The sequence below is a fragment of the Prinia subflava genome, chromosome Z (assembly GCF_021018805.1).
Source record: "Prinia subflava isolate CZ2003 ecotype Zambia chromosome Z, Cam_Psub_1.2, whole genome shotgun sequence".
In the NCBI taxonomy this organism is placed as follows: domain Eukaryota; kingdom Metazoa; phylum Chordata; class Aves; order Passeriformes; family Cisticolidae; genus Prinia; species Prinia subflava.
This window is the reverse complement of record NC_086283.1, coordinates 51,371,494-51,398,328: the sequence shown is the minus strand read 5'-3', so window position 1 is coordinate 51,398,328 and position 26,835 is coordinate 51,371,494. Positions and strand designations below refer to the sequence as shown.

Genomic DNA, 26,835 nt, shown 5'->3' with positions numbered 1-26,835 from the left:
GGGTTTAGAAACAGATGTTGCACATGAACAATCTCCTGCATCACAGCATGTTAAGCCAGGTACTGAGACACTGGGTAAATTAGCTATAGACAGACCTTTCTGCTACACTCAAACTGCATATCTTTATATGAACTTGGCATTTTTTCTTTTTTTATTTAAGGCTGAAAGAAATACTTCTGCTCACTTATTCTTATCCTTCTCCTTTTTTTAACCAAAGGGAAACATTTGCCTCCTATCTTTGCCAAATTATTTAGTAGAAGAGTGTAAATTAAAGCCATTTATTCTGAAATGTGCTTTTGGAGCAGACTGTTTATACAAGTGTAAGAAATTGTAACATAGTATTTCTTCTGGTCTGCCAGGTAAAGTTTTTTCCTTTTTTCTTCCTCTTTTTTGATTTTTACACATGGGATATTGGTTATAATGGAGAAAAAACAGAGGCTACAGTTTATGCATCAATGTTTCAGTGCAGTAGCAGTAAAGGTATGGTAAAGAGGAATGTGTTGGGGTTTTTTTCAGAGATACTAAAAGCTGTTCTTAGTTTTAGAGTTACACTGTGATCAGTTTGAGGAAGAATAGGCCCTGCACACAGTCAGGGATTTCTGACTGGACAGTGCTCATCAAGAGAATGCAGAATAAGCAGGTACTGGCTAATACAAAGTGCTTAATATTTATCCATCAGTTGGTGGACGAGTGAGTCGGGAGTTAAATTACACACGGCAGAAGATTGGAGAAGAGGCCATGTTCAACCCCCAGCTCATGATCCAGACTCCACAGGAAGATGGTGCTAATGTACTAACAACAGAAGCACTCCGACAGCACCTTGAGTCTGCGCTTCAGGCCAGCAGAGTACATGTCTATATGTACAACAGGTGAGGGCAAAATCAAAAATGTTCTTGATCATAGGCAGCAGATGAAAAATGGATGTGTGCTTTCCTCAGTGTGTTTTTAAATGGTTAGCACTTCTTAGCCTGCCCCTTAGGGCTGTGTTTTGATTTGAGTGTCACTGCTTTCTGATAGCTTGACACTGCATGATAGCAGTGATAAATTAGCATTTAACAAGTAAGAGGGGGTAAGTGGTGTTGGAAGAGATTCTGAGAGAGTACCCATGTGAGGCATGCTGTGAGGCATTTCTTTAGGTAAAGGAATGAAGTCTGTGGTCTTAAACATAGAAACTTACAGATAAGATTCCTAACATTGAAAAAAACCTTTCATATTAGAGATGAATTCATTTGCTGTAATCATAATGAGGTACATAATAGCTGTGAACAGTAGCACAGTCTAGTGTTCTTCCAATAGTTTGGCTATAAAGGGAAAGGCAGATGTGTTAGAAATGTCACCATGTGGAATAAGAGCTGTTTAATGACATAGACAACAGAGTATGTCTTAAAGAATGTCTGTGGCCCCATACTGATAGCTGGCAGTTGTGTGTTGTCCAACAGAAAAATAATAATTGTGCACCTCAGGAAGGTACCAACGTGGTGCTAGGATGTCTCCCTGAAAAATGGTTCTTCCAGAGTTACTACTTACACAGTGATGTGCCTCGGAGTCCTGCCTGTGAGGCACAAAGCTCTCTGTCTTTCAGCAGATCTTTTCAGCACACCCAGCTGGTTCCTCCATGAGCTACTGCTAAGGCTTCAATTATCTTTTACTCAGCTCCTGTGCTGTCTTAAGGCATTAGAATCCATGGTAGTGGAAGTTGCAATGCAGCTGAAATAGGAAGGCAGGACTTTTAATGGTTCATTTTCTTCTGCGTGACTTGGTCAGCTGGATATATTTGACTCCTCTGAGCAGGAGGTGCCTTTTCTCTTACTGATGTCACTAAGTAATACCTTAAGTCACAAGCAGTCTCATATAAATGAGACTGACAAAAATATAAAATGTATTTTTGTCCCATTAACATGTGTTGACTAGCCTGTACATACAAAAGCACCTCCCTTATTTTGAGTGAGTTTTACAAAGAATATGGAAAGGACTGAAATAAAGGTCTAATTCATAATGACAGAAAGAAAGGCACTTTTTTTTGATGAGGTCTACTATATCTATTTTTAATTACGTTTGCCTTACTCAATGTTTTGCTGCTTGAGGCCAGTGTGTGTATATGAGTCACAGTTTTAAATGTCTGTTATATTTTCAAAATAACTTATCAGTAACTGTGCAAGAAGAAAATATTTGTCCTTCATATTTCTTACAGACAGTGGAAATTGGAACATTTGTGTTACAAATCAGGAGAACTCATCACAGAAGCAGGTTACATGGACCAGGTATGTGTAGCAGACGTTTAATTACAAGGTCTGTGTATTTAATTGATTCAGCTTGTGCTGCTTTCATTATATTCTAGTTTGACTGTGTTTTTCCTCTTTCTTATTTTGACAGATCATAGAATATCTTTATCCTTGCTTAATTATCACTCCTTTGGACTGCTTCTGGGAGGGAGCAAAGCTACAATCAGGAACTGCCTATCTATTGTAAGGATTTTTTTTTAATAACTTTCTGGTCTGACTGTTTTTAATTGTATGACTGTGTGCAGCTTTTCAGTTGCATTTCCATTGTTTATTCAGATTCAGACTTAACAGGAAAAATAAAATATAAAGTGTAGTGTCTCTGCATAAAAAATACACATGGATTTTTTTTTAAATTTAACACAAGGTTTATCTGTTTCTATCAGATTATTTGTAAACTTCAGTTTAAATCCTCCGTTACTTTTCGTGTGCTGCTAGCATGCAAATTAAAATGTAAATTCTGAATTGAAGTCTTAAGAATTTATGCCTTGCTATTTTTTCCCCCTGGAACAAAGTTGTTTCTGGTGGATTTTTTCCCCCCCATGAAATACAAAAAACATTGGTTGGCTGGGAATTTTAGACCTAAGAAAATGTCTTGGGTTAATTCTCAAGTTTTGCTGAGGAATAAAGAACAAATCCTTTGCTTCAGAGACGGTTAAAGAAACCACATAGTATCTTTTATGGGTGGTTTCTCACAGTTTACAAGTGTGATATTAGATGCCCTGAATTCTTTAAAGAGTTAATTGTTAATCTGTGCAGGCATTTTCTGTTAATTATGCAAGAGTTAGCATTTGAGTTATTGTTTCTGTCCTGGTTTGCATGTCTCTGCAAAAGCAATTTGCAATGGCCATCTCCTAACCTTTAGTGTACAGTTTTAGATGGGGAAATAAGGGGGTTTGTGTTTTCTGGTTGGGAGACTCAGAATAATGACTTAAGCCTGGTTAAGCAGATACAGTGTGGTTTGAACCACAGAATAAGGCAGTCAAAAGCCTTTCTGGTCTGTCAACATCACAAATTCAGAAGTGGGGGGTGGGAGACGTGACAGTGATAGTGGTGACAGCCATGGTAGCAGGAAGGCTTGATGGTTGATAGTCAAGCTGCCAGGGCATTTGAAGGAGCACAGTATTGTTACAGATAAACAAAGATCAGTTATATTGATTGATTACATTTGCAAGATGATTATTAGGCTAGCAAGAAGTAATCTGATACTATGAGAAAGTCTTTCTTCTTGTCAGCCCCCTCTCTTCTGTCCCTCTCCCCTCCCCCCTACTTCTTTGAAGCAGCAGTTGGCTGCTTTTTTGTTATTTAGGTACTTGATAATTTGGCTTGCTTTTTTGTAAGTGAAAGTATTTTTAATCAGTTTTATAAGATAACTTTGTAAGAACCAAGTATATTTGTTGAAGTTTCAACTGAGCTGTTAAAAAAGTACATAAACAAATCTTACTAAAACATGCCTTTCATTTTATGAAACAGCCTTACCAGAAAAAGTTTTAACTTGTAGCAGAAAATAACTCAGTTATTTGTTCAAATATGAATTTTAAAATATGTTTATTTCAGAACTTCTTTTGTCTTTTTTCTATGTGTCTTTTTCTCCTGGTTGCTCTTGCAGAGGGAAGCCTCCTTTGCAGTGGATCAACTTTGACCCCTTAGAATTCTTGGAAGAGTTAAAGAAAATAAACTACCAAGTGGAGAGCTGGGAAGAAATGCTGAATAAAGCAGAGGTTGGTCATGGTTATATGGATCGACCCTGCCTGAATCCTGCTGATCCCGATTGCCCAATCACAGCTCCCAATAAAAATTCCACCAAAGTAAGTTTGCTTGTCCTTGTGCATGTCTTTTCAAGGGAGGCTGGGGGGTGGGGAAGGTTGGGGGGGAAGGTCAAACAGAATAGAAGAAAGTACCATTTTCTTCCAAGCAATATATAGTTTGTGTTCTTGCATGATGTCATTTTTCTGTTCCTGTTACCCGCTGTTAGCTCATGGTCATGGATTTTGCCTCGTTGTGTGATGCAATGCTTAATCCTGTTCATTTAGAGTGAAAGTACAGTTGTCAGCTGTGGCTGTGGTACTGCGGTGATGTGGCAATTCAGCAAACTGGTGCCTCAGGCAGACAATAGCCACTGCTGGAACACAGCTGCTGCTGCACCCCTATGCCATGCAGAAAAGCCTTTCCTCAAGTAGCACCAGTTTTGTTGATTTTCATGATGAATTTGAAATCATGGGCCTTGAATATCCCTTTATCAGTCACATCCGACTTGGAGAAATTATCATGTGATCAACATGCATCTGGGTGATTTCTTAACTTGATTTGTTCAATGCCTTTCTTCTAGTAGACTACCCAGATGGTCTTTAACATCCATGATTCTAGTTCACTGGATGCTGAATTCAGGTATGAATTTGCCCAAAGTCATGAAACCTATTAACTGCTTCTTTATAACTTTTTCTAGCCTCTTGATGTAGCCCTTGTTTTGAGTGGTGGATGCTATGGACTATCAAGAAAATACATGCATTGGCAGGAGGAGCTGATTATAGGTGGTACAGTCAAGAACAGTTCTGGTAAACTTGTCAGGTAAAAGCAATTTAAAGAAAATGTCAGTTTTCATTTCATTTTTTGGGCCACAGTAGGAGGATGATGCTAATTCTATTGCCCTTCATGTGAATTATAAATTTCGCTTTAGGGTGACACATCACAAGAGAACAGAATTTAAAAAGAATGCTTTGGTTGTTTAAACTTAAGGCGGTATCATCATTTCCTGCTTCTAACCTCAGAATGGTGTATGTCACTCAGAAAGAAAGCTTTTTACTAGCAGCTTTGTTGTTTAGAATATATGTATAAAGCATTGAACAGTGTGTAAAGCACTGAACACCTTTGATCACATTTTGGAATATGATCAAAGGAAAGAGGAAAAAAATTCTGTAAGTAATGTAGTCACTCATTTCACTTCTCTCAGAATTCCAAAATATCTACTGAATGTTTTATTCAGGGTCAATGTAGGGAATGATCTGTTTTCATGTCCCTGTATTGTCAACAGCTTTGAGTAGTAAAACAAACTCAAACCCTTTGTTTTAGACTTCTGAACGAAGACATAGAACACCGGACTCTAGTGGGGAAATAAAATTGTGTAATTTACTGTTCTGAAAAATACTAAACAAAATGAAGCATAATTTTTCCAGAGAACTTTTAACCTTAATAACATTCACACAATACATTGGTAAGTCTCTCAAGAAGGAGCCAAGTAAGGCAATTCTATTGAAAAAGAGAATGGTTCCTTCTAGTTAATAAGAGCTTCTGAAATTGTTGGGTGGAGTTGCATACTGTTGAAATTCAGGATGGATTGCCTTTGTATACTCCACACAGCTTATCAGGCATGAGGAGTTTAATCTACCACTTCTCTCCAAGGGATGAAAAAGACCAAGGTCTTCAAATGACATTTTGCTAGCATTTACAAGACCTCATAGAAATAACTGTTCCTGTGGCATCCTCACAGCAATCTGTCTTATCAAGTATGATCTTTATAACAGATTTGGAGGGTTATATTCTTTTCTCCTGAAACTAATCCCACTGAAAATAATGTCAAAACTCTTATTAGCTTCAGTGAAAACAGATTTAGCCTCAACACTTGCATGGAACAGTACAGCTGCACCAGATACACAGTAGAATAATTATACTCTGTTCAATTTTAATACAAGCATGTGCCCTATAAAATCAAGAACTCAAGCAGGCTCCTGTTAGAATTGCATTTGGGACTTCATGCCATGAAAATATTTTCCTGCAAATGCTCAGTTTTTGCCTCTTTCTCCTCTCTTTTCTCTCCATGTCACAGTGCAAAGGCTTTGCAAACCATGTTTCAGTTAATGACCCCTAAGCAAATGTATGAGCATTTCAAAGGGTATGAATATGTTTCACATATCAATTGGAATGAGGACAAGGCAGCAGCAATTCTGGAAGCCTGGCAGAGGATGTATGTTGAGGTAAAATTAAAAATAACTTGGATAATGTACTATAAAGTCCTACTAAGATCCACTGCCTTCTGTCACAGTTTTTTCAGTATTTCCTTAAGGAAGATGCTTAAACCAGAACTGAGGCATTGCCTCCCCTTTTTGAAGGGTTTCTTTGGGGGTTTGTTGGTTGCTTTTTTGTTTTGTTTTGTTTTTTCCAGTAAGGAGCTGCTTGGTTATTCCCATATGAAGAGCCATGAAGGTTTTACTTTTTGCTGCCTGGAACTATTTTGCTTAGCTGGGGCTGAGAAGAAACCGAAGAGCTATCTGGAATTTAAAAGCTTTTGGTTGGCGGGGTTATTCTAAAGGTGTCTGGAAAACATTAGCCAGCCATGGCAGCAGCAGCCCAGGTGGGGAGGCTGTGTGACAACGCCTGCCCTCTGTGTCCCAAACCCTGCCCTGCACTGCGCTGTTTCTGACCTCTGCAAGTGGCCAGGCAGGGAGGGGCAAAGTGATGGCTGGCCTGGGGTTAAATGCAGAGCTGGTACTGCGTTGTGGAGTTACAGGAAGGGGTTCAAGTTAAGTGTTTGTAATGAGCTGGGCAGTAGGCTTTCCTGAAGGGTGCAAATTCTGTCTCATAATCAGCAAGTTGCCAGAAAAAAAATCACAAAACACACTTGTGTTGCATCAGAGTAATGTCTGAGGAGAGCACAGACTTTAGCAGGAACATTAAGGCAAAAGGATTTGATTTCAGATGGGTGCTGTAGAAGATGGTAATGGCTTTTTTTGACTAAATGACTAAAATAAAAGGAAAAATTCTTTATTCACACGAAGTTTTATTTTTCTTTTCATAGGTTGTTCATCAGAGCGTTGCACAAAACTCTACTCAGAAGGTGCTTTCCTTTACTACGACCACCCTGGATGACATCTTGAAGTCATTTTCTGATGTCAGTGCTATCCGAGTAGCTAGTGGCTACTTACTAATGGTAATAAAATAAATCTATTTAATTTTCTTTGGTAGTAGTGCAAGGCTTAAAAATATACTGTATTGTTACCAGTTAGAAGTACAGAGTATCCTACAAATATTTAAAACAAAAACTACAACTACAGTTTGTAAACTTTACCTCAGGCTTCTCACCTGTTCCATTTTGTAAGCTCTGTGACATTTCTGTTCTGATTGAAAACTGTGTAAGGATCTATGGGTGGGTGGGGAGAGACAGCTGTTAGAGAAGGATCTGTTCTAATATTTTGGTTTTTCCCCCCCTCTAAACTCCCCTCCCTGCTCCTCTCCTTAGCTTGCCTATGCCTGTTTGACGATGCTGCGGTGGGACTGTGCCAAGTCTCAGGGTGCTGTGGGGCTGGCAGGAGTCTTGTTGGTTGCACTCTCTGTAGCTGCAGGATTGGGCCTGTGCTCATTGATTGGAATTTCCTTTAATGCTGCCACAACTCAGGTATTTAGAAGACACAAGTCTGCTGTTAAATTGCAAGTACTCTGTTAATTAATGAACACAAGTGAATTTTTGAGAAATAAAATGCTTAAAAAATATTTTGGCTCTAGATTTTCACTTGTGCCATCTTCCTATTTCATAACTTATGCTGTGATAAATTAAATTATCGTGCTGCCAAGTGATAGTGAAGAAAAAACAGGTATTATGTAGTCTGTATAATTCTGTGTTGTTTGGTTTTCTGTGTCCCAATACAAATGGAGGCATCCTTAAGTACTCAAGGACTCGCAGATATATTTTTACATATGAATATACTAGGAGGTTCAGATTCTGAAAATATTTTGAATGTAACTTGAATTATTACCAGATATTTGTCTATCTAAAACTTGAATTACTTCTGATGAGAATTTGTACCTGTAAATGGTATATTTTAAGACTCTCAGCAATATTCCAGAATAAAAGTTAATATCAGTATTGCATCCTTTCCATTTTCATTTTACCCTTGGATTTGTGTAGAGTGTAATGTAAAAGTTGCTTTAATTAGCTATCTAATGACAGATCATAACACAGCCTATTTGGGTTTTGTTTTGTTTCTTTGCCCAGGTTTTGCCTTTTCTTGCTCTTGGAGTTGGTGTAGATGATGTTTTCCTTCTGGCACATGCATTTAGTGAAACGGGACAGAATAAGAGAATTCCGTTTGAGGTAATGACAAAATGGAGATCTGTGGGAAAATAAAACAAAGTTTCATATTGGAACAGATAATCATATCCAGAATTAATCAGCGGAAGTTTTTTATTCTGCCAAAAATTTCAGTGCGAGTTAATGCAAATTTAGGAACAAACTCAAATAGAAATCTTGACAGTTAAATAAAATGATTTTAATAAAAAAACACACAAGAGATAAGGGGAAAAGAGAGGGAAGACAGTTACCTTTACTTATTTGTTATGGCCCTAAAATTGAGTTATTTTCTGTATTTTTATCTTGTTTTTATTTTCTGAAGTTTATAATCAACCATGACATTTCAAAGCATAACGTATAACTGATAGGAAGTCTAAGTTGTCATCACTTTTATGATCCTTTACTTTTATTAGTCTTTTTAGTCTTAGTCCAAAGTTTCACATCCGAAGTGCATCCCATTTAAAACTAGTGTATATTTACTGATATTGTTTTGTATAATCTCTGTCTGCTTCATAATAGCTCCTTGGGTTGCGAAAGGGTCATGTGTTTATCTTGATTTCTTGGTGGGTTTTGTGTGTGGTCCCTAGACTTGGTGGTGTTCTTTTTGTTTGTTTTGTTACATATTTTTTCAAGATGTGTAGCTATGTTATGTCTTTATGCTGTTAGTACATTTTTTATTTTGTCTGAAAAACGAGAACACCAAGGGTTCTACCGGTAAAAATTAAATCCTTCTCAACTGCAAATTTATTTGATATATTGTTAGTACCAATTTAGTTTTGTGTTCTGAAGCTAGAATCAACTCTAATCTTGATTTCTACCCTCAAAAAACTTGAGTGCTTCATCTGTGTTCCTACTGAACAGTAAAATTATTATATCGTTTTCTCACATACTCTCAAATGCAAATTTATATTTGGAATTTAATAGTAACAATTTTTCTCTGCTGCTGTGTTACATCTGCAGCATGACCTCTTCATTTGCAGGACACCACCGTATTTGCTTGGCTTTTAAGATACCTTGTTTGTTTTGCAGGACAGAACAGGTGAATGTCTGAAGCGAACAGGAGCAAGTGTGGCCCTTACATCTATCAGCAATGTTACTGCTTTCTTTATGGCTGCCTTAATTCCTATTCCAGCTTTGAGAGCATTTTCACTCCAGGTAAGTTTATATCCTACTTTGTTAGGTCTGGATTGAATGCAAAACCCGAGCTATATGTATCTAAGAAGAAACAGGTTTCCAGAAGGATTTGTGTTCTAAAGTTAAGAGGAGTAGGCTGTGGTATAGTGCGTACTGTAATGTTCCTCAGCAGCAATTTAATCCTTTCATTCAGTCCAGTTTGCTGCTCTTAAAAACTACAAGTGTAATGACAGCAGTACAGATGCATTTGTAATTTTAAAAAATACTGCAGCACTTTTTATGCCTTATTCCCAGTAATTCTAGCAAACTTGGAGAAAATGCCAAGAATTTAGTGTTTCAGATGGTTAGAGAGAAAATGTGAATTTTATGTACTGAACCATGCATCACTTGCTCTCCCTTTCTCTGTCTTTTTGATAACATACCTTCGGAAATATGAAATACTTATGATATTGGAGAAGGATTTCTTCTAAAAGTGAAGACTGAAGAAAGCTTTGGGAGTTTCTCCCCTGACACAAGCAATTTATAGCACTATAGAGTACTGTACTATTTCAGTAGTTTTTTCTTCTCTAGGCTGATTCTCTGCTGTATTTTATTCCCATTGAGCCCTTGGCTATCCAGAGGAAGCAGGGCTGCAATTTTTCCTAATACATATGGCAATTACTGCAGTTCTCAGAGATTTAAGTATGCCTGCATTAAATTGTAAACTGGTAAACTGTTTGTGATTGCAGTTATGTTACTAATAAGCATTAATAATTTGTTTACATTTCCTTCTCAATAGGGAATCAGGCAGTGAATAATAAGAGAATGTAAAGGCCTCATTGGTTTTCTTTATCATTTAGCAGTTGCTTGTGGCAACTAAACCTAGATATTTAGTCTTGAATGTCAGCAGTTTTTAGAAAAACCTAGATGTCTCTTCTTACAGATCATGTGATAGTGAATTGCTTTGTTTTATAGATGCACAGAATAGCTTGAGTTGTAACAGACCTTTTGAAAGATATCTAGTCCTACCCTGTCCCCTAGCCCCTGATCAGGGACATCTTCAATTAAACTTCTCTGGGTAACTTGTTCTACTGTTTCCTACCCAAATTTTAAAAACCACTTCTTTCTTGTATGTAGCCTAAATCTACCCTCTTTCAGTTTAAAGTCATTCCCCTTGTTTTGTCACTACACAGCCTTGTGAAAAGCCCCTCTCTAGCTTCCCTGTACCCCCCCCTTTAGGTACCGGGAGGCTGCTGTAAAGTCCCCCAGAAATTTCTCCAGGCTGAGCAATCCAAATTCTCTGAGGCTTTTATCACAGGAGAGGTTCCACCCCTCTAATCACCTTTGTGACCCTCTGGACTCGCCTCAACAGTTCCAAGTCCTTCCTTTGCTGGGAGCCCAGAGCTGAGTGCAGGGTTCCAGGTGTGGGGCAGAATCCCCTCCCTCCTCTGCTGCCCACGCTGCTCTGGATGCAGCCAGGACACGTTTGGCTTTCTGGGCTGGGAGTGCCCATGGCTGGGTCATGTCCAGCCTCTCACCCAGCAACACCCCAAGCCCTTCTCACAGGGCTGCTCTTGATCTTGGTCCTCCAGCTTGTGCTGATGCCAGGTGTCAGGTATAGGTGCAAGACCATGCACTTGGCTTTGCTGAACCTCATGAGGTTTGCATGGTAAAGACTAAGCTAGATGTGTGAAATACATTTGGTAGTATATTACTTCTTCCACTGGAAGAAGTTATTTATGTCTCCTAAGTCTGTGGCCTTGTAAATCTTTCAAACATTTAACAGGTACCTTTAGCAGCTAACAGGATACTGGAGGTCATCAGACTCTGTAGTACCTGTTTTACAGAAGTCACATCAGCCTAAATGCATTTCATAAAGAAGTGTTCAACACAAGTGGGCCCTTTTGTTGTAATCACACTGCTGAGCTGTTGAGTGTGAGCTACCAATATTAATTCTCTCTCATCTGATCAAATTTTGCTAATTTTTTTTCTCATTTTCATTCTGCAACATCAGAATGTGACAAGTTGCCTTTGGAACATATGTGGAGACAACAGCTGTAATTGATACTGTAATCAGTTAACTTATCTATGCCCTTCCTAAAGCAATTTATTTTTGCTTACTGCCATGCTACAGACTGAGTCACTAAAAGTTTAAAATACAGTCTGCATAGCAAAATGACAAACAAAAGCGTTCCAGTGAGATTTCAACACATTATATTACTGTATGAACATGTTGACATTAGTCAGAATAAAAACATCAAAGTCTTTTATAAGGCAGTGATTAGTATGGAACTTGTGTAGGAACCCACATGAGTGTTCAGAAATTAGGGTTTGAATTGCTCAAACTTCTCTCACTTGGTAATTTGTCTTTGCTAGAACGTGGTAGCCCCATATATGTATATAAGAGGTGACACGTGCAAAGAAGGAGCAGTGGGAGACTTATACTGGGTATTCACTGATGTCAGAGCTACATATATGACTGATGCACTTATAATTTAGCAACGACTAAATTGAAATCCTTTGTTGTTAGAAAGGAATATCTATTAGTTGCTTTGCTTAGCTTCACCTGGTAAAATCAAAATTAGGTGATACTTAAAATTAGGTGATAGGTGGAATCGGAGAACCATGGTAGTTTTGGTGGGTGGTCTGTATTTATGTATGGATTTCTTCATTTTCAGTCTCCTTCCTCTCTCTCCCTCTTACTCAGACTTGTTTAAACAAGAAGTCCTTGCTGTCTTTGGTTTCCTAGAAAAATTTAAAAAGCAATAAAATACTGCTGCATTTACTTTTCACAGATACTACCATCTTCTCATCTAGACAGTGAATTTTTAACAGAGGGTCTTAAAAAGAGGGATTTCTCTTGATCTTGTTTTGTTCTTCATTCACTTTTCTTAAGACATGACAAGGTAATTTGTCAACCTTTCCATAATTTTGAGGCCCAGTATTGGTAAAATAACCTACTTGCTGAGGGAGAATAAACTGTTTCCTGCATCTACAAGATAGATGTCTAGTTAGAAACTCATGTTTTGCACATCAGTGCCTTCTCCTGTCTCAGCTTCTGTCATATTCTGCCAGCCAAAGCAGTTCATTGATATCTGTGAGTTGGTTATTTACTTTATGGAACTCAAACACTTCAAGTCTGATGCTGTCTTAGGACAGCATTTTTAAATTTAGGACAGCAGGTTAACAAAGTGGAATTTAGTTTTTTTGAAAGTGAAATCTTTGAAGTTAATTACATGCAAAAATGGGGACTGTTTTAGCTCTTTTGCTCTTCTAATTTTCTTTTTCATCTGTTGATCTTATTAGCCCCCTACTCAAGCAGTTTTAGGGCTTTGAGATTGCTGAACTGAATATGGCCCAAATACTCAGTAATAAGAATCATCTCCAATAGTACTCAGGACTCTGAAGGAGTAGGCCCTGAATTTTCAGATGTATTTTGTTTCTTAAAATGGTGGTGAAGGAAGAGGTTATTGGAGAAATCCACGGACAGTTTTGAAGCTTGTAGGAATATCACCGTGGAGGCCCAACCAGGAAAACAGACTGGGGACACAGATCTGGGTCCAACAACAGCAGCAGGGCAGAAGACCCTGCCCTTAGTTTATTTTTCCATTATATATCTGTGGCAAGGTGACCATGGATTGGAGAAGGGTATCGCCACCTTTCCTGTCACATTGGTCCAGGAGGCTGTCATTCAACCTCCCCTTGTCTTGGAGAAAGAATTCATAACATTGCCAATATTTACAAAACATGGTCCTGTGTTTACAATTCACCAGCGTGAGAAACTGCACGTTTCTCCTTTAATATGAACGCTCAGCAAACCAGGAAAATTCATGGCAACAGTAGGAATGTCTTAAACATAGCCCTTTGTTTTGAGTATAAGTGAAGGAAGTCAAGGCTGAGTCTAACTACCTCTGGGCTATATTATTTCCCAAGACAGATGGTTCAGAGACTGTCACACAATAAATTCTGCCCAGGAAAGATAAGCTAAGAAAAATTATCAGCCTCTTCTTTCTTACATCAGAAACTTCCTCCCCCAACAGTAGAGGAGAGGTGTGGATCCACTAATGAGCAGAGGTGGAACTTTTCCCAATAAGATTGAGAAATAACTTTTTCCCTCACCACAAGTATGATAAGTTTTTTTCCTAAATATAGAAGTCCATTACCAGGTGGCAGTGGTGGGTTTCTGGAGGAGAAGAATGTACAGTTTTAAGCTCATTCCATTATCTTACTCTGCTGAAGTGGTTTGTCCCCCACCTTTATCCACATCATTTACCTTTCCCTGCCTCTGACATGAGGATTTAACAAGCAAAACTAAAGCCTAAGGGAAAAGGGGGTGGGGGACAAGGATCTGAGCCTGTACCATGTCAGGAGGGAGTTGCAGATAGAGAGCAGTAGGGTGGAAGTTTTCCTGACAGACCTCCTCATCTATTCATCACCTCTGGCTATGCAGCACACCCGGTCTCCTTGGGTGGGCTGCCAGGAATGGCACATAGCAGCACATACTTCAGCGGGGCCCCAGCACATACCTACCAGCCTGTCTCCCTGCTCCCTTGCTGCCTCCAGCACAGACTGCCATTCTTCTGTCTCTGTTAACAGTTGCAGCAGCAATAATATTTTTAGGCTGTGCATTATGAAAAGATGCAAAAACTGTAGCGTGTTTCTCAGGAAGTGACCGACATAATTTTTTCTGATTAATGGAAATTTTACTGCTCTCTGATCTCATTTCACTGAATGCCTCCATTTTACACCCTTGAGTAGGTCCCATTTTATTCCTTCTGGACTAATCTTACCTTTGTTGATTTCACAAGGAGAAGGTCTGAGGCTTTTTCTCTCCCATTTGACCATTGCTCTCTGAAGCTGTGAGAGAAGATGCCCTGTTCCCAGAAATCCTAAGCCTGCTTTCAGCCTGGGTGCTGCCTGTACTTGGGAAGCTCTGCTGCCACAGTTCCTTATTGCTTTTACAGATTGTGGCTGTTGTCACGATCTCAGTTCTCATACTTCCCCATTCCACAACACTGTGTGTATGAATGGCACTGGGAGGGAAGCAGTGGCAGATGCACCGGGTCAGAGACTGAATCACTCCTCAGTAATTTGTCCTTCTCTCTCCTTTTCAAGTCACAGGGTGGGTTTTTTTTTTGATGGGACAACAAATTAGAATTCATACAAGAACTTATTTAGTTGTGAAAACAGAGAACTGTTAATCCTTGTGACACAGGGTTACGTGGGTGAGAGAGAATGTGCCATATATAGGAAGTACAATATTAAGATCTAAGAATCTATTTAAATTAAAATCAGAATAGAGATTGCATTGGAATATTTTACTTCCAGGGTGGTTAGTACATCAACACTAGGATGGCACAGTGGAAAAATCTAGTTGTTCTAAAAAGAGATGTAAGTAGGCAGATTTACTGTGTGATGTTGGATTAGTTTTGATGCTTCCTAAAAAAATCAAATGTTAATATAACTAACTTTATTGGTGTCTCTACCACACAGTTGAGTATTCAGATCTAGTACTATTTTCAGATCTAGTAATATTGGAGATTCAAGGATGTTAGGGTCTGGAGAGGGAACTGATATGGTGTGAAGTATTTGCAGTTCATAGAGCAGAAACAGAGGACTTCTGTTAGTTTTTCAGCCATGCTGAGAGGAGTAAGAATTATTGAGTCAGACCTCAGCTATTTTTTCCAAATCTCAGTAAATCTTAGCTGATCCTTGATACAAGATCTTGGTTAGGCACAACTAATTATTCATGTTATATGGGTGATTCAAACTTTTTTTTGGTTTAGCACCAGCAAAGAAAGCAGTTGTAAGAACGAGGTCCAACAAACACCTTTCTTTCAACAGCAGCCATTTGTTTTTCTGACAGATTGAATTAATTCTAGAGCAGATCAAAAGCAAATAACTTAATTTTAAAGTCTTGGCTATGACCTTGCATACCTTTCTGTGTGAATATTTATAAAACATTAAATAATCATTGGATCTTTTCTCACAAAGATGACTAAATACTAATTTGGGTTCAAGTACCAGGTAAATTCTGTTTTAGTAGCCATGTGTACAGACAACCAGCAGTACTAAAACCTTACTTCAAGCAGTCTGGAGACCAGAAAAGAGAAACAGCAACAAAACTAGCTTTTGTATGCAGTATATTTGTGATTGAAATGACTAGAAAATATTTACATAACCAGTTGATTCTGTCATTTTCAGAACAGTAAAAATATCTAACATTTTTGTGATATTCTGACAATTGCAAAACTTTAAAAATTTTTCAGTGTGTTATTACTTTGATATTCACAGATAAATCTAAGCAGTTGATGTAATTTAATTGAAAAGCAACTCAAGAATTTTTAAAATGTGGATTTTCTGTATCCCATTATACTGCCAGTTTTGAGGTGTGATCTCTCAAGATCAAAAGAAACCATATATTTCTTCTGGAAAAAAGACATCACATTTATGTTGGGTCATTTTTGTAGCCCAGCTTTTGTTCTTCTCTAAGAAGATCCCAAGCAATCATTATTTCAGAAGTTATAGGTGGAAGCATTTGGCATTTTATATATGGATAGCTTAACATAAAACTGGGCTACTATTGAAACGGCTATCTCTTACCAAATGGGTAAAACATAGGGATTGCAAAGTGTTTTTTCATTTCTTTGGTTGATGGCTGAACAATTTTTTTCCCCAGTGTTTCTCCTACTCTTACAACTGTCTTCCAGTTCCCAGTGCTCAGTTTTCCCTTTGTTATGGCTAGTACTCCTAACGATTCTGCATTACAAATAGATGCTATCAATAATAATGATAGATGCTGCACCACATATGTTCATGGAAATTCTCTGGGAATCTCTGTGTGGGAAAGGGTTTGGAGTAGGGTTTGAAAGGGGGTGGGCGGGGAGGTTGTTTTTTTCATTATGTGATACTTGCTTTACAAATTAAATCAAGTATTCTTGTTCCAATTTAAGACTCATTTTGGTAGACTGGCTCATAAATCAAGCTCTGTTAAACACAGGGATATTAATACATATATTTGCTATGTGGTGTTGGTTTAATTTTGATTCTCCTTTAAAAATAATCCCTGATAAACTCAAAATACAGCTCTTTCTCTGCTAAACTTTTAAGTGAGATGATCAAATGCATAGTATTTCACTAAATTCATCTGTTTTTTTTAATTTACTGGAATCTTCTTTTCTGATTTAATAACATGCTTTAATATTATTGTGATACTTAAATTGCTTCAGATCCCATAAATGTAAGACCTTCAATTCTAGTTTCAGGTTTGCTTCCATTTCATTTTGCTTTGAGACTCTAAATTATGTCAGAATTTTATGTAAAAATATGATTACTGAGTCAACAGGCTGTTTTTCTGCTTTAGAAATAATCACCACATATCCAGGTGCAGATGTATTATAATAATACAAGATTGAGTATTCAAATAGATTAATTCACCACAATAATCCTACCATAATGAAATGGGCATGTAAATGTGTATCTCTCAGTTTGCTCAGGCAAAAGCTTGAAAGCATCACATGAGTTGTAATTGTAAATGGGGATGAGAATTGAAAGGGATTTTTATGCTTGGTAAAGGTGATGCCTTACATGAAGTTTAGTAGCTTTACTTATCCTGTGATTGTCTCTAGGCAGCAGTTGTGGTGGTGTTCAACTTTGCTATGGTTCTGCTGATATTCCCTGCTATCCTGAGCATGGACCTTTATCGTCGGGAAGACAGGAGATTGGACATATTCTGCTGTTTTACAAGGTGAGAGTGGGCAGTAGCTTTGTCCTTTCTGTGGTCACCAATCAGTGCATCTATTCCTTGTCAGGAGCGGGAGTTCTTCATTAAAGTGGCATCAGCATGTTATTGCTATGATTTTATTGCTAGTGACTGCCTTACATTTGCTACCTTGTTTTTCACCTGCCTGAAGGGAAAAGCTGAAATACATCTGTCTCCCTCTCTTCCCTCGCATCCCCTCTCCCCACCACACTTTTCCCTTCATTCTTACATACATTAATTTTGACTGTTGGAGAACAACTTTCTGAAAGCAGATGAAAGATCCACTATCTAGGAATATTTTGGAGTATTTTTACAATGTTATAAGTTACTGCAAGGTGTCCAGTGCCAGTACTGGCTAATCTTGGAAATCTTGTACATAACTCAGGATACTGAGAAACCTGACTCACGGTAAACTGTTATGTGTTAATTTTTATGCTTTCATGCCTTTAAACCTAAATAAACAACTGTAAAATTACTTCCCCTTAGGTGAGTTTTTCATAGAACTATAAGGAATGACCACTACCATTATAGGATAATGACTGATAAGGTGTCCTTTTTGCTGCAACAGTAATATAGAATGGTAATACTGCCATTCTAAAGTATGAGCAAACTGGCACATGGTAAATGGTAATAGTGCCACTCTAAAGTGTGTACTCTCACCTGATACACAGCCAGCTCTGAGCCTAGAATGAGGGTTCAGAGTCTGCTGTTGTCAGTGTAGCTACTGCTTGGAAAGCAAACATCTTTTCTACCTTAGTTTTTGCTTTTGACTGCGGTGAAGAGGATGAGCTACATTTCTACACATGTACTCCTACTGTCATAAACAGGATGTGGAGAATCTGCATTGGGTTGTCTTAGCCTTTTACATGCATCCAGGAGCTGATAGTTTGATATTTTAAAGTCAGAAGAAGAAAGCATTTTACTAAATATCTTTCTGAGGCAATGGTTAAAGCAGGGAGTAGATCCCAAGCTATTTCTTATTCAGTCAGAGAACACCCAAATATATTAGAGTCTTGGAGCCCTGATTCCCAGGAATTCAGGGCACTCAGACCTTCCATTTATTCCCTCATCTAAAGCTGCACCAAATGTGCATCAGAATTCAGCCCCTTTGCGTGTGAAGAAATGCAGTTAGTGAGAGCTTGCTTTGATTAGGTAGGCAACATTCTGAATTCCTCTTGTTTTTGTAGGATTTGTGCACTTGGTGAAAAATACCTGATACTGTTTACTATCATCCATTTGTCATTTCTCATGTACAGGAATAGGCTTATCTCTGACAATTATAATTTTTTAATATAAACTAGTTATCTGTTAGGGTCTTGCATAGACTAAGGTAAAGGGAATACTTAATTACTTCCATGATTTTGTCTCTTCACATGGCTCACCCTTGCTAGGAATGAATCCTTTCATTAATACTTTAATATTTTCCTGATTTATAAAACATTCAGTGGCAATATGGCAAATGGTTTCAACCTTCCTCCCAGAAGTCTGAGATCTTATCCAAAAGGCTCAAATACTATTTAACAGTTACTTCATTTGTTCTAAACAGAAGGATTAACTATGTCATGCCTTTGTCTCTTCATCTAGATATCTTAATTCTCAGCATGGATACAGAGAAGCAAATTCACAGTCTTATTGTGCGTTCAGACTGTGTACAACTACCTGATGAGCATGTGTAATTAATGGAGTGATGTGTGCACATGTCAGTGTCTTCAGACAGATGTTATTTCCTTCTTCCTGGAGAACAAGAAATCTGCATTTATTCTCAGGGGCCTACGCTATGAACCATGTCTGAGAAATGTCTCCTAAACGCACTTTAATTTAAAGAATTAAATTAACATCTAAGTGTTACACATAATTAGTGTAAACTGTCCAATAGAAGTGGAAGCAATCTCAGATGAAACCATGTTACCCTATCTAGCCTTACTAAAATAAAGATGTCTCAATGCTATCAGACGTTTTTCTCTTCTCTTACAGCCCGTGTGTCACTAGAGTGATTCAGGTTGAGCCCCAAGCGTATGCGGAAAATGACAACACTTGCTACAGTCCTCCACCCCCGTACAGCAGCCACAGTTTTGCACATGAAACTCAGATTACAATGCAGTCCACAGTGCAGCTGCGCACAGAATATGACCCTCACACGCAGGTGTACTACACCACAGCAGAGCCTCGCTCAGAGATATCTGTGCAGCCAGTGACAGTGACACAAGATAATCTGAGCTGCCAGAGCCCAGAAAGCACAAGCTCGACGAGGGATTTACTCTCCCAATTCTCAGACTCTAGTATACATTGCCTTGAGCAACCCTGTGCAAAGTGGACACTCTCATCTTTTGCAGAAAAGCATTATGCTCCATTCCTCCTAAAACCAAAAGCTAAGGTAATTGGGGAACTATTTACCTGTTGTTCAAACTTAGATTTCTGCCTTGCCAGTTATAAAATTATCCTGGTAGTGGTGTTAAATATAAGAATAAATACAACTCCTGTGAAATAACAGTTTTTAATAATTTTATAGCTGATTTCTTATTTTAAAATTTTTCTCTTGCAAATGCTGTAGAGACATACCTTAAATATACGTTATGAATGAGGGTTCTGGTGACTTTTTGTAATATAAACTTGTGAACAGTGAACAGTCCCTTTTAAACTTTACTACAATATAAATTTCTCATCCATGATGCAGAGCTCCTTCAAGGAAGAACAAATGACCTTAGTCTTGTAGTATGTATATGCATGAAAAAAACCCAGAAAAATAAAAGCTTGAAAGTACTGATGGATGTTAATTTTGAATTTGGCTTTGCAGTATGACATGGTGAATTCTTAGTTTCTTTAGAAACCTAAAACCAAATAAGTTTCTGTTTTCTCTTGCAGATTGTGGTTATTTTTCTTTTTCTGGGTTTGCTTGGGCTCAGCCTTTATGGAACTACCCGGGTGAGAGATGGATTAGATCTCACAGACATTGTACCACGAGAAACACGGGAATATGACTTCATTGCTGCACAGTTCAAGTACTTTTCATTCTACAACATGTATATTGTGACACAGAAAACAGACTATCCAAATGTCCAGCACTTACTTTATGAACTTCACAGAAGTTTCAGCAATGTGGCATATGTTTTGTTGGAAGAGGATAGGCAACTCCCCAAAATGTGGTTGCACTACTTTCGAGACTGGCTGCAAGGTAAGAGCATTACAGAAACTTTTCTTAGTTTGTCAGAAAGAATAATTGTTGACAGTGATATTGCTGCCTTCTTCAAATACAGTCACACAGTTAAAGGCTCTGAGCAGTAGGGAGAATGCCTAGGTGCTGCTGTGAACCCACATGTGGACTCATTCTTTATCACTTAAATTCTTTAGGTTTACTCCCCAGTAAGACAGTGTAAAGCTTTAAGTGATTATATCCATGCCATTCATGTCTAAGCAGCTGATGAGGCTTTATGCATTATAGCCAAATATGGCGCTACATCTTGGGTAAATAAATATTTGGTGAGTGTTTTCAGAGCCATAAATGAAAAATCCCTGTCCAGTGATGTATTCCGACACAGACTTAACTTTCAGCTATTGAGTGATCTTGTTGGCTTCAACTAGCACTGCTGGCATGAAGAAAATTCAGTGTGGCTTATGTGTTTTATCAGGTCAGGAACTTACTGCATAGTCTGGGTTTCCAATCACCCTTTCTGTGGTGCTGCTTTTCTGTCCTGAAGTGTAACAGGGTGGGGAAAGACAAGAGAAAGCACGGCATTTCATGTACTATGATGATAATTATATTGAAACCAAGTAATTGAAGATATTGAAGATACTACAATTACACTTGTTGAGACAAATAACTGGTTTGTATTTAAAATAAGGAGTACTGTTACTCTTAGCAAATTTACCAGCAAACATACCCTGCCCAGGATTACTTTGGTCCTACCTATACCTTTCTATTGAGAGAAATTCCAAGGAACCTTTTGGGCAAAAAAAAAATTTAAAACCCCTTGTGCTGACCTGGTGAGACTGTAAATTTTAAACTTAATTGTGTACAGATGACCGCTGCAGCCAGTGATTCTTAGAGAATATATAGGTCACTATCACTATCTGATGTATTTTATTCCTTCTGAAATATTAGGAAAGCAGATGGATGTAAGTGCCAAATCTACACAAAATGAGGTTTTCCATGTGTTTAATGCATTGCTAAATAATGCAAAGCAGTATTTCAGCTATTAGCTTTGGGGGTTTTAATGGTTTTTAAATACATTGGATCCATTCATTGCAGTCTACTTACTGGAAGTTTTATTTAAAATATTTTGCTCACATAAGCATATTGAGCTGTAAGGGAAGGCATTACTGGCAGGAAGAAAATTCAGCATAGCTTAGATATTTGCTGGATTGGAACATTACTATACTTTCTAGAATTCTAAGCAATCGTCCTTCTGCATCCTTTTCCAAATTCTCTTAAACCTCTGCTGTTTACTTTGTTTCTTTTGTGCTTATTTTTTGTTGCTGTTCCAAAACAGTAGGAAAGAATTGTACTTGATGTGCCCCCTCTTCCGCCTTTTCCCCCTCCCCCGTGAGGGAGATGGAAATCTGAGATTGTGTTCAGGAAGCTTTATTAGTGCTCAACCTCAGCACAGTCTGCCAATGATAAAGTCAGGAGGAGGTGCCCTTGGATCTGCTCCCTTGCAGGCTGCTCAAAGTGAAATGCTGGAGGCTAGCCCGCTTGGTGTTACTCCCAGGAGCACTCCCATTCCTAGTGCCCCTCTATCAGGCATACCACATACTTTCCCAAACCACTTTCACTTTGGGTGCCTCCCCATCCTCTTTGTGTCCCTCTTGGTGTGGCCAAGGGCTTACATGTTCCCTCATGCTGTATGGCCATGCTTGTGTGTGTTCTTTCCAGACGTGCTCTTCTCACGGGGGTGTTCCTACTCTGTACTTAGTTCAGCACTTAGTCACTTTTCCCTTCCAGTCCACATTGGCCAGCCAGACTATCCTTGTTTGTCCTCTGCTTTTCTCCCACTAGAGGAGCTGTGTGTATTCCTGTTACCTGGGGTGCACTGACAGGCTGCATGGCATAGTAGAGTGGTCAGGGAGACTCCAGGAAGCAGTAAGTCACTTGCTGTGGTCCATGTGACATGCCAGCCTGTGATAGGCCATTGATTGGCCTTTTGATCACATACAGCTTTAGAATGAATCATTATGATTATTAATTAGCATTTAGGTCTGTATCCTTACCTCTCCTCCCCACCCTTTCTGAGAGGGTCACAATTAATACAACCCTTCTGCTTTGTGAAGTTGCAGGGCTCTCTTCAAAGAGTGTGATACTGTGTTCATGGGGCTGTCAAGGAGGATATTGTGATGTATCAGTAGAAAGATGTTATGTTCTCAAGTGGTACAGGGCATTGATGTTACGGGGGGAGCTAGACTGTTGTACTAAAAGCTGCCATGCTTCTCATAGCTGGGGAATTATCTAAAGGTCCATTCTGGCAGGCAGAGTAACACCTGATTGTTACCAACTGTGGGTGATGCCGAAGGAGTCAAGGGAAGGGAAGACAAAGATAGAATTTACAAACAAGGTACAGTTTAGGGTGGATTCAGGGAGGATCTTCTGTGAAGTGGAGCAGTTCTATGGGCATAGTTCTATGTGCTGGAAGGACTGGATAATCAAAGCAGGAACAGCTTTGACCTGCATGGCTAATTCCTGCCGACTTGACTGTGAATCCAGTGCCAGAGGTTAATGGCTCAAGATGGCCTTCTGACATGCACACATTTGTCCAGCAGAATGAAGGATGTAACAACATGTGAACAAAACCATTTCTTACCAGGAAGGCATCCTTTTTTTAGCTGTACATTCTTCCTTATTAGTAACAGTGGAGTGTGTCTTCTGCCTCATACATATCTCTTTTCAGAGATTCCTCATGTTTTGCTTTCTAGTATTGTTTATGTCACCATATTTTCTGTAAGTGAAAATGAAAAAGACTAATCGTTCATTTAAACTGTAAATGTTAACATTATTTTTGTTAATGACCAAATGTAAATGAGGTAGCTTGGATTCCCTGATGGTTTCTAATTAGGCTTGTTTTTGCAAAGGGAAATCTTATCTGGTGTATTGTGGCGGCAGCTGTTCACCACCAGTAGGAATTCCTTCCTCACCTCCACTCCCACCTGATTTTCAATGTTGTCACTTTCTTCTGAAGCACTAAACAAAAGTGACTGCTGATGTGAAAAAATCCCATACATAAAGTTTTTAAAATTCCCTTTATTTCTGTAACTTTTCTGCAGAAAGATGTCAGCAACATACTTTCATCTTTCTGCCCAGAAACATATAATTAATCCCATTTAAGACAGATTAAATGTCTAGATAGATTAATAATAAATAGATTCATCTTTTAAAATAATTGTTATGAACATGTTTGCTTTGAAAGCAGCAAAGTCTACTACAAATTTCAAGGTGTAATGGCAAATTTTAATTATTGAAAGTTTGAAATTATTCAGATATTAAGTACAACTGCCAGTGGTTTCCTAATACTCTTTCTGTAGGCTTTCAGTTTCAGCAAGGTGAGTAACAAAATGACCTGAAACGCTGTGTTTAAGCTGGCTGAAGAATAAAGGTGTAAAAGGGACCAGGGTTTGAAGGATGACCCAACTTGTGAGAACAGGGGAGCAGGGGGAGATGTAAGAGAGCTGAGTTTTCACCTCCTGCAGTAATGTTTCAAAGTACATGCCCTTTTTTGCAGCCTCAGGCCAGTAATGTCCCATGCCAATGGATCAATTTCTTACTGTGTCTGTGGAGCCCCCTGACAGGGGTGGGACGTTTATGTGAATGCTCTGCCCTGACGTGCTGTCTATCATAGCAGTTTGTGTGCTCCTTCTGTGGAACAGAGACACTTTTGCTGGAAGTTAAGTGTTCTTAGGTCATATCCTTCTTTTCCATGTGCTTTTTTGACAGCATCCTCATAACTTTCCAAAGTCATTGTATTTCTTGTTGCTAATATGATAGCCCAAATGCTCTCACCTGGCCACTTTGTGAGAAATTGCTGTGGAGCTGGACTTGGCACAGAAGGGATGGATTGGTATTTTTGCATACTCTAACCAATGTTTCCCCTCTCTGTGGTGCCAGCAAACAGCATTTTCTTCAAAGGGAACCTCAAAGTCCATTGGTGATGTCAAAAAACCTGATGGCAAATTGTCCTCCTCCTGGACCAGTGCTAGAGGACTACACACAGAGATCTGGCAGGCTTCTTTCATCATTTGGTCTCAGCCTGTTGGCCTCACATGATTTGAGATGGTTTAGTGAGACAGCATGGGAGGCAGTTTTCTAAGGAAGAGAGGATGAATTTGTCAATGGGAATAGTTACTGTCTCCTGGAGGCAGTGTCAGCTGGGTGCATTTTCTCTTCCAGTGCTCTTATCTCCGTACAGCTCTAGCTAACCTATCCAGTCTGCAGCGATGGTTTTCATTACGGCTTCCCAGCCCAGCTGTGAGGTGGGTCGACCATTTCCTCCACCGCCACTCCCCCGGCCTTTTTCTTCCCTTCCCTGGACATGCGGTTTGTCATCCGCTTGCACAGAGCCTCCTTGTCCTGGCCTGTGGCTTCCTGTGCTAAATCTGATCCAAATTTCTGCTGTGAGGTATTCCCTCCCCCTTGAAGGGTGGCAAGGAGGAAAATAACAGTTGAGAGTGAATAGGTGTTGGCTGTGATCTTTACATGTGCTGGCAGCAGATCCCATGACTTGTATTAGCTGCACAAGTTGAACAGATGGAACAAATTGACAGAATCGTGTTCGCTCATGCTGCGCTTGAGGAGCAGTTGAGTTGCTGTTTGAAGTTGAAAGTTTGAGTGTGTTTTTCTCCCCCCTCGTAGTGGAATGGTTATAGCGTAGAAGCTATTGCCCCAATGCTCTGCAGTAGCCCAAAACAGTAATGAGAGTGGTGTGTGTCCTCCTCTGTGGCTCAGTGCACTTGGCCAGGATTTTGGTGAGGCAGAGGTGAATAAGGAGAATGTTTCCCTCCTAGGTAACAAACAGACTTATGCCTCCTCTGGTTGTAAGGAGTGAAGACGGATGAGGGCTGAGGTCAGCCTTTTACTGTTCTAAACAAGATTATAACTCTTTATCATACACTTCTCCAAGCAGAATGCTTGGAGAAGATCTTCAGTTTCCCTTGAGGGGAAGCCATTTATGCCAGTGCACAATGCATCTGCAGCTTACTAGCTTAGCTTTGCTAGTCTGCACAACCTGGGGACTCCTGGGGCTTCTCCCTTGCATTTTATTGCTTCTCCTGCCTTCCTCTGGGCAAAACACTGGAGATGCAGCTGATACTTCCCACTCATTGACAGTGTGAAGACCCAAATTTAGGAGGCACCAGGTCGATAATTTTCATCCTGATTCAGCTATGAAAAAGCATCATTATTCTTTCTCCTTCTGAAACATGTTTGTAACAGTGATTATTCACCTACTTATTCTGTCTTCCCCTTGCCTCTCAACTCCTCAGGACTTCAGGATGCATTTGACAGCGACTGGGAAACTGGGAAGATCACGCACAACAATTATAAAAATGGTTCTGACGATGCTGTTTTGGCTTACAAACTCTTGGTACAAACAGGCAACCATGCAAAGCCCATTGACATCAGCCAGGTAGTGTATCAGAGTCCATGCTGGTTTACACAACAATGCACAAGCCAGCAGGAGTGGGGGGAAGTGCAAAGTTTACAAAGGTTGTAGTAGCTTTTTTCCAGCTCAAGGAGCTGAATGTCTGAATTATGCCTTTCCTGTATGGCCTTGCTGACTTTGCTGAAGCCACTGCTCAGATGCAGTATGGTCTATGTTGCAAAGTGCTCAAATCGGCATGGCAAATGCCAGTCCTCGATTGTTACTGGATGACATGCACTTTGTGCTCCTGTGCCAGACATGCTCAGTTTCCATGGAGATTGTTGTGAAAAATATTTCCCTGCATCCATAGGTGCATGGAGTTTAGTCCTATGCCAGACATTTGCAATTATTTGGTTTATTCCTACTGATTTGTGCAAAGTAGAACATTTTAAAAAAGATATTGATGAATTATAGGGGAAGGAGACTGAAATAATTACGTGCGGTATCATATTCTTGTACCACCATCACTACATACATCTAAACTGCTGTAGAACTAAAAATGGCAACTGTTAGAGCTGACTAAATAAAATATGCCTGAGGTTACCACAGCATATGACTGCATTTGCTGTAGCCGTTTGTAAGTGGAAATACATTAGGGGTGACTCCTTACACTAAAATTTCAAATGCTGAAGAAGAAATTCTTCAGTAACATACCTTCTCCTCTCTGAGAGTCATCATCAACTCAGTGTGCTTTCAGGCAGAAAAATAGTGTTTTTAATGAGCTTCTTGGCAGTTCTGCTTATTGTCTTTCTTTTTTCTTCCTGGCATTAAAGGTGACAGATTTACAGAGTACATTGTTCAAAGTTACTGTAGTGTGTGAAACACACTGCTGTATAGCAACATGCAACGTGCTGTCAGGTCTGAATGAAGCTTCAGCAATGAATTAGGCAAAGAAAGGGAGTTGAAGAGAAGACCTTCAGTGAGATTTTGTTTAGGAGAGTGTACCAGGTACACTGTGGAACAAATGCAATTGGACTGCAGCTGCTGATATAATTTCCT

The 26,835-nt window shown here is 39.2% G+C and overlaps 1 protein-coding gene across 1 annotated transcript in view; it reads left to right on the top strand.

Annotated features, from left to right (window-relative positions):
- The window catches only part of PTCH1 (patched 1), a 68,335-nt gene that overhangs the window by 23,978 nt on the left and 17,522 nt on the right, over positions 1-26,835 (top strand). The window contains exons 3-16 of the mRNA XM_063422416.1: positions 680-869; positions 2,192-2,261; positions 2,374-2,465; positions 3,889-4,087; positions 4,726-4,847; positions 6,103-6,250; positions 7,072-7,203; positions 7,513-7,668; positions 8,266-8,364; positions 9,370-9,495; positions 17,082-17,200; positions 19,190-19,589; positions 20,078-20,387; positions 25,679-25,821. Of these exons, the coding sequence (XP_063278486.1) occupies positions 680-869; positions 2,192-2,261; positions 2,374-2,465; positions 3,889-4,087; positions 4,726-4,847; positions 6,103-6,250; positions 7,072-7,203; positions 7,513-7,668; positions 8,266-8,364; positions 9,370-9,495; positions 17,082-17,200; positions 19,190-19,589; positions 20,078-20,387; positions 25,679-25,821 (2,306 nt within the window). The remainder of the gene's footprint in view (positions 1-679; positions 870-2,191; positions 2,262-2,373; positions 2,466-3,888; positions 4,088-4,725; positions 4,848-6,102; positions 6,251-7,071; positions 7,204-7,512; positions 7,669-8,265; positions 8,365-9,369; positions 9,496-17,081; positions 17,201-19,189; positions 19,590-20,077; positions 20,388-25,678; positions 25,822-26,835) is intronic.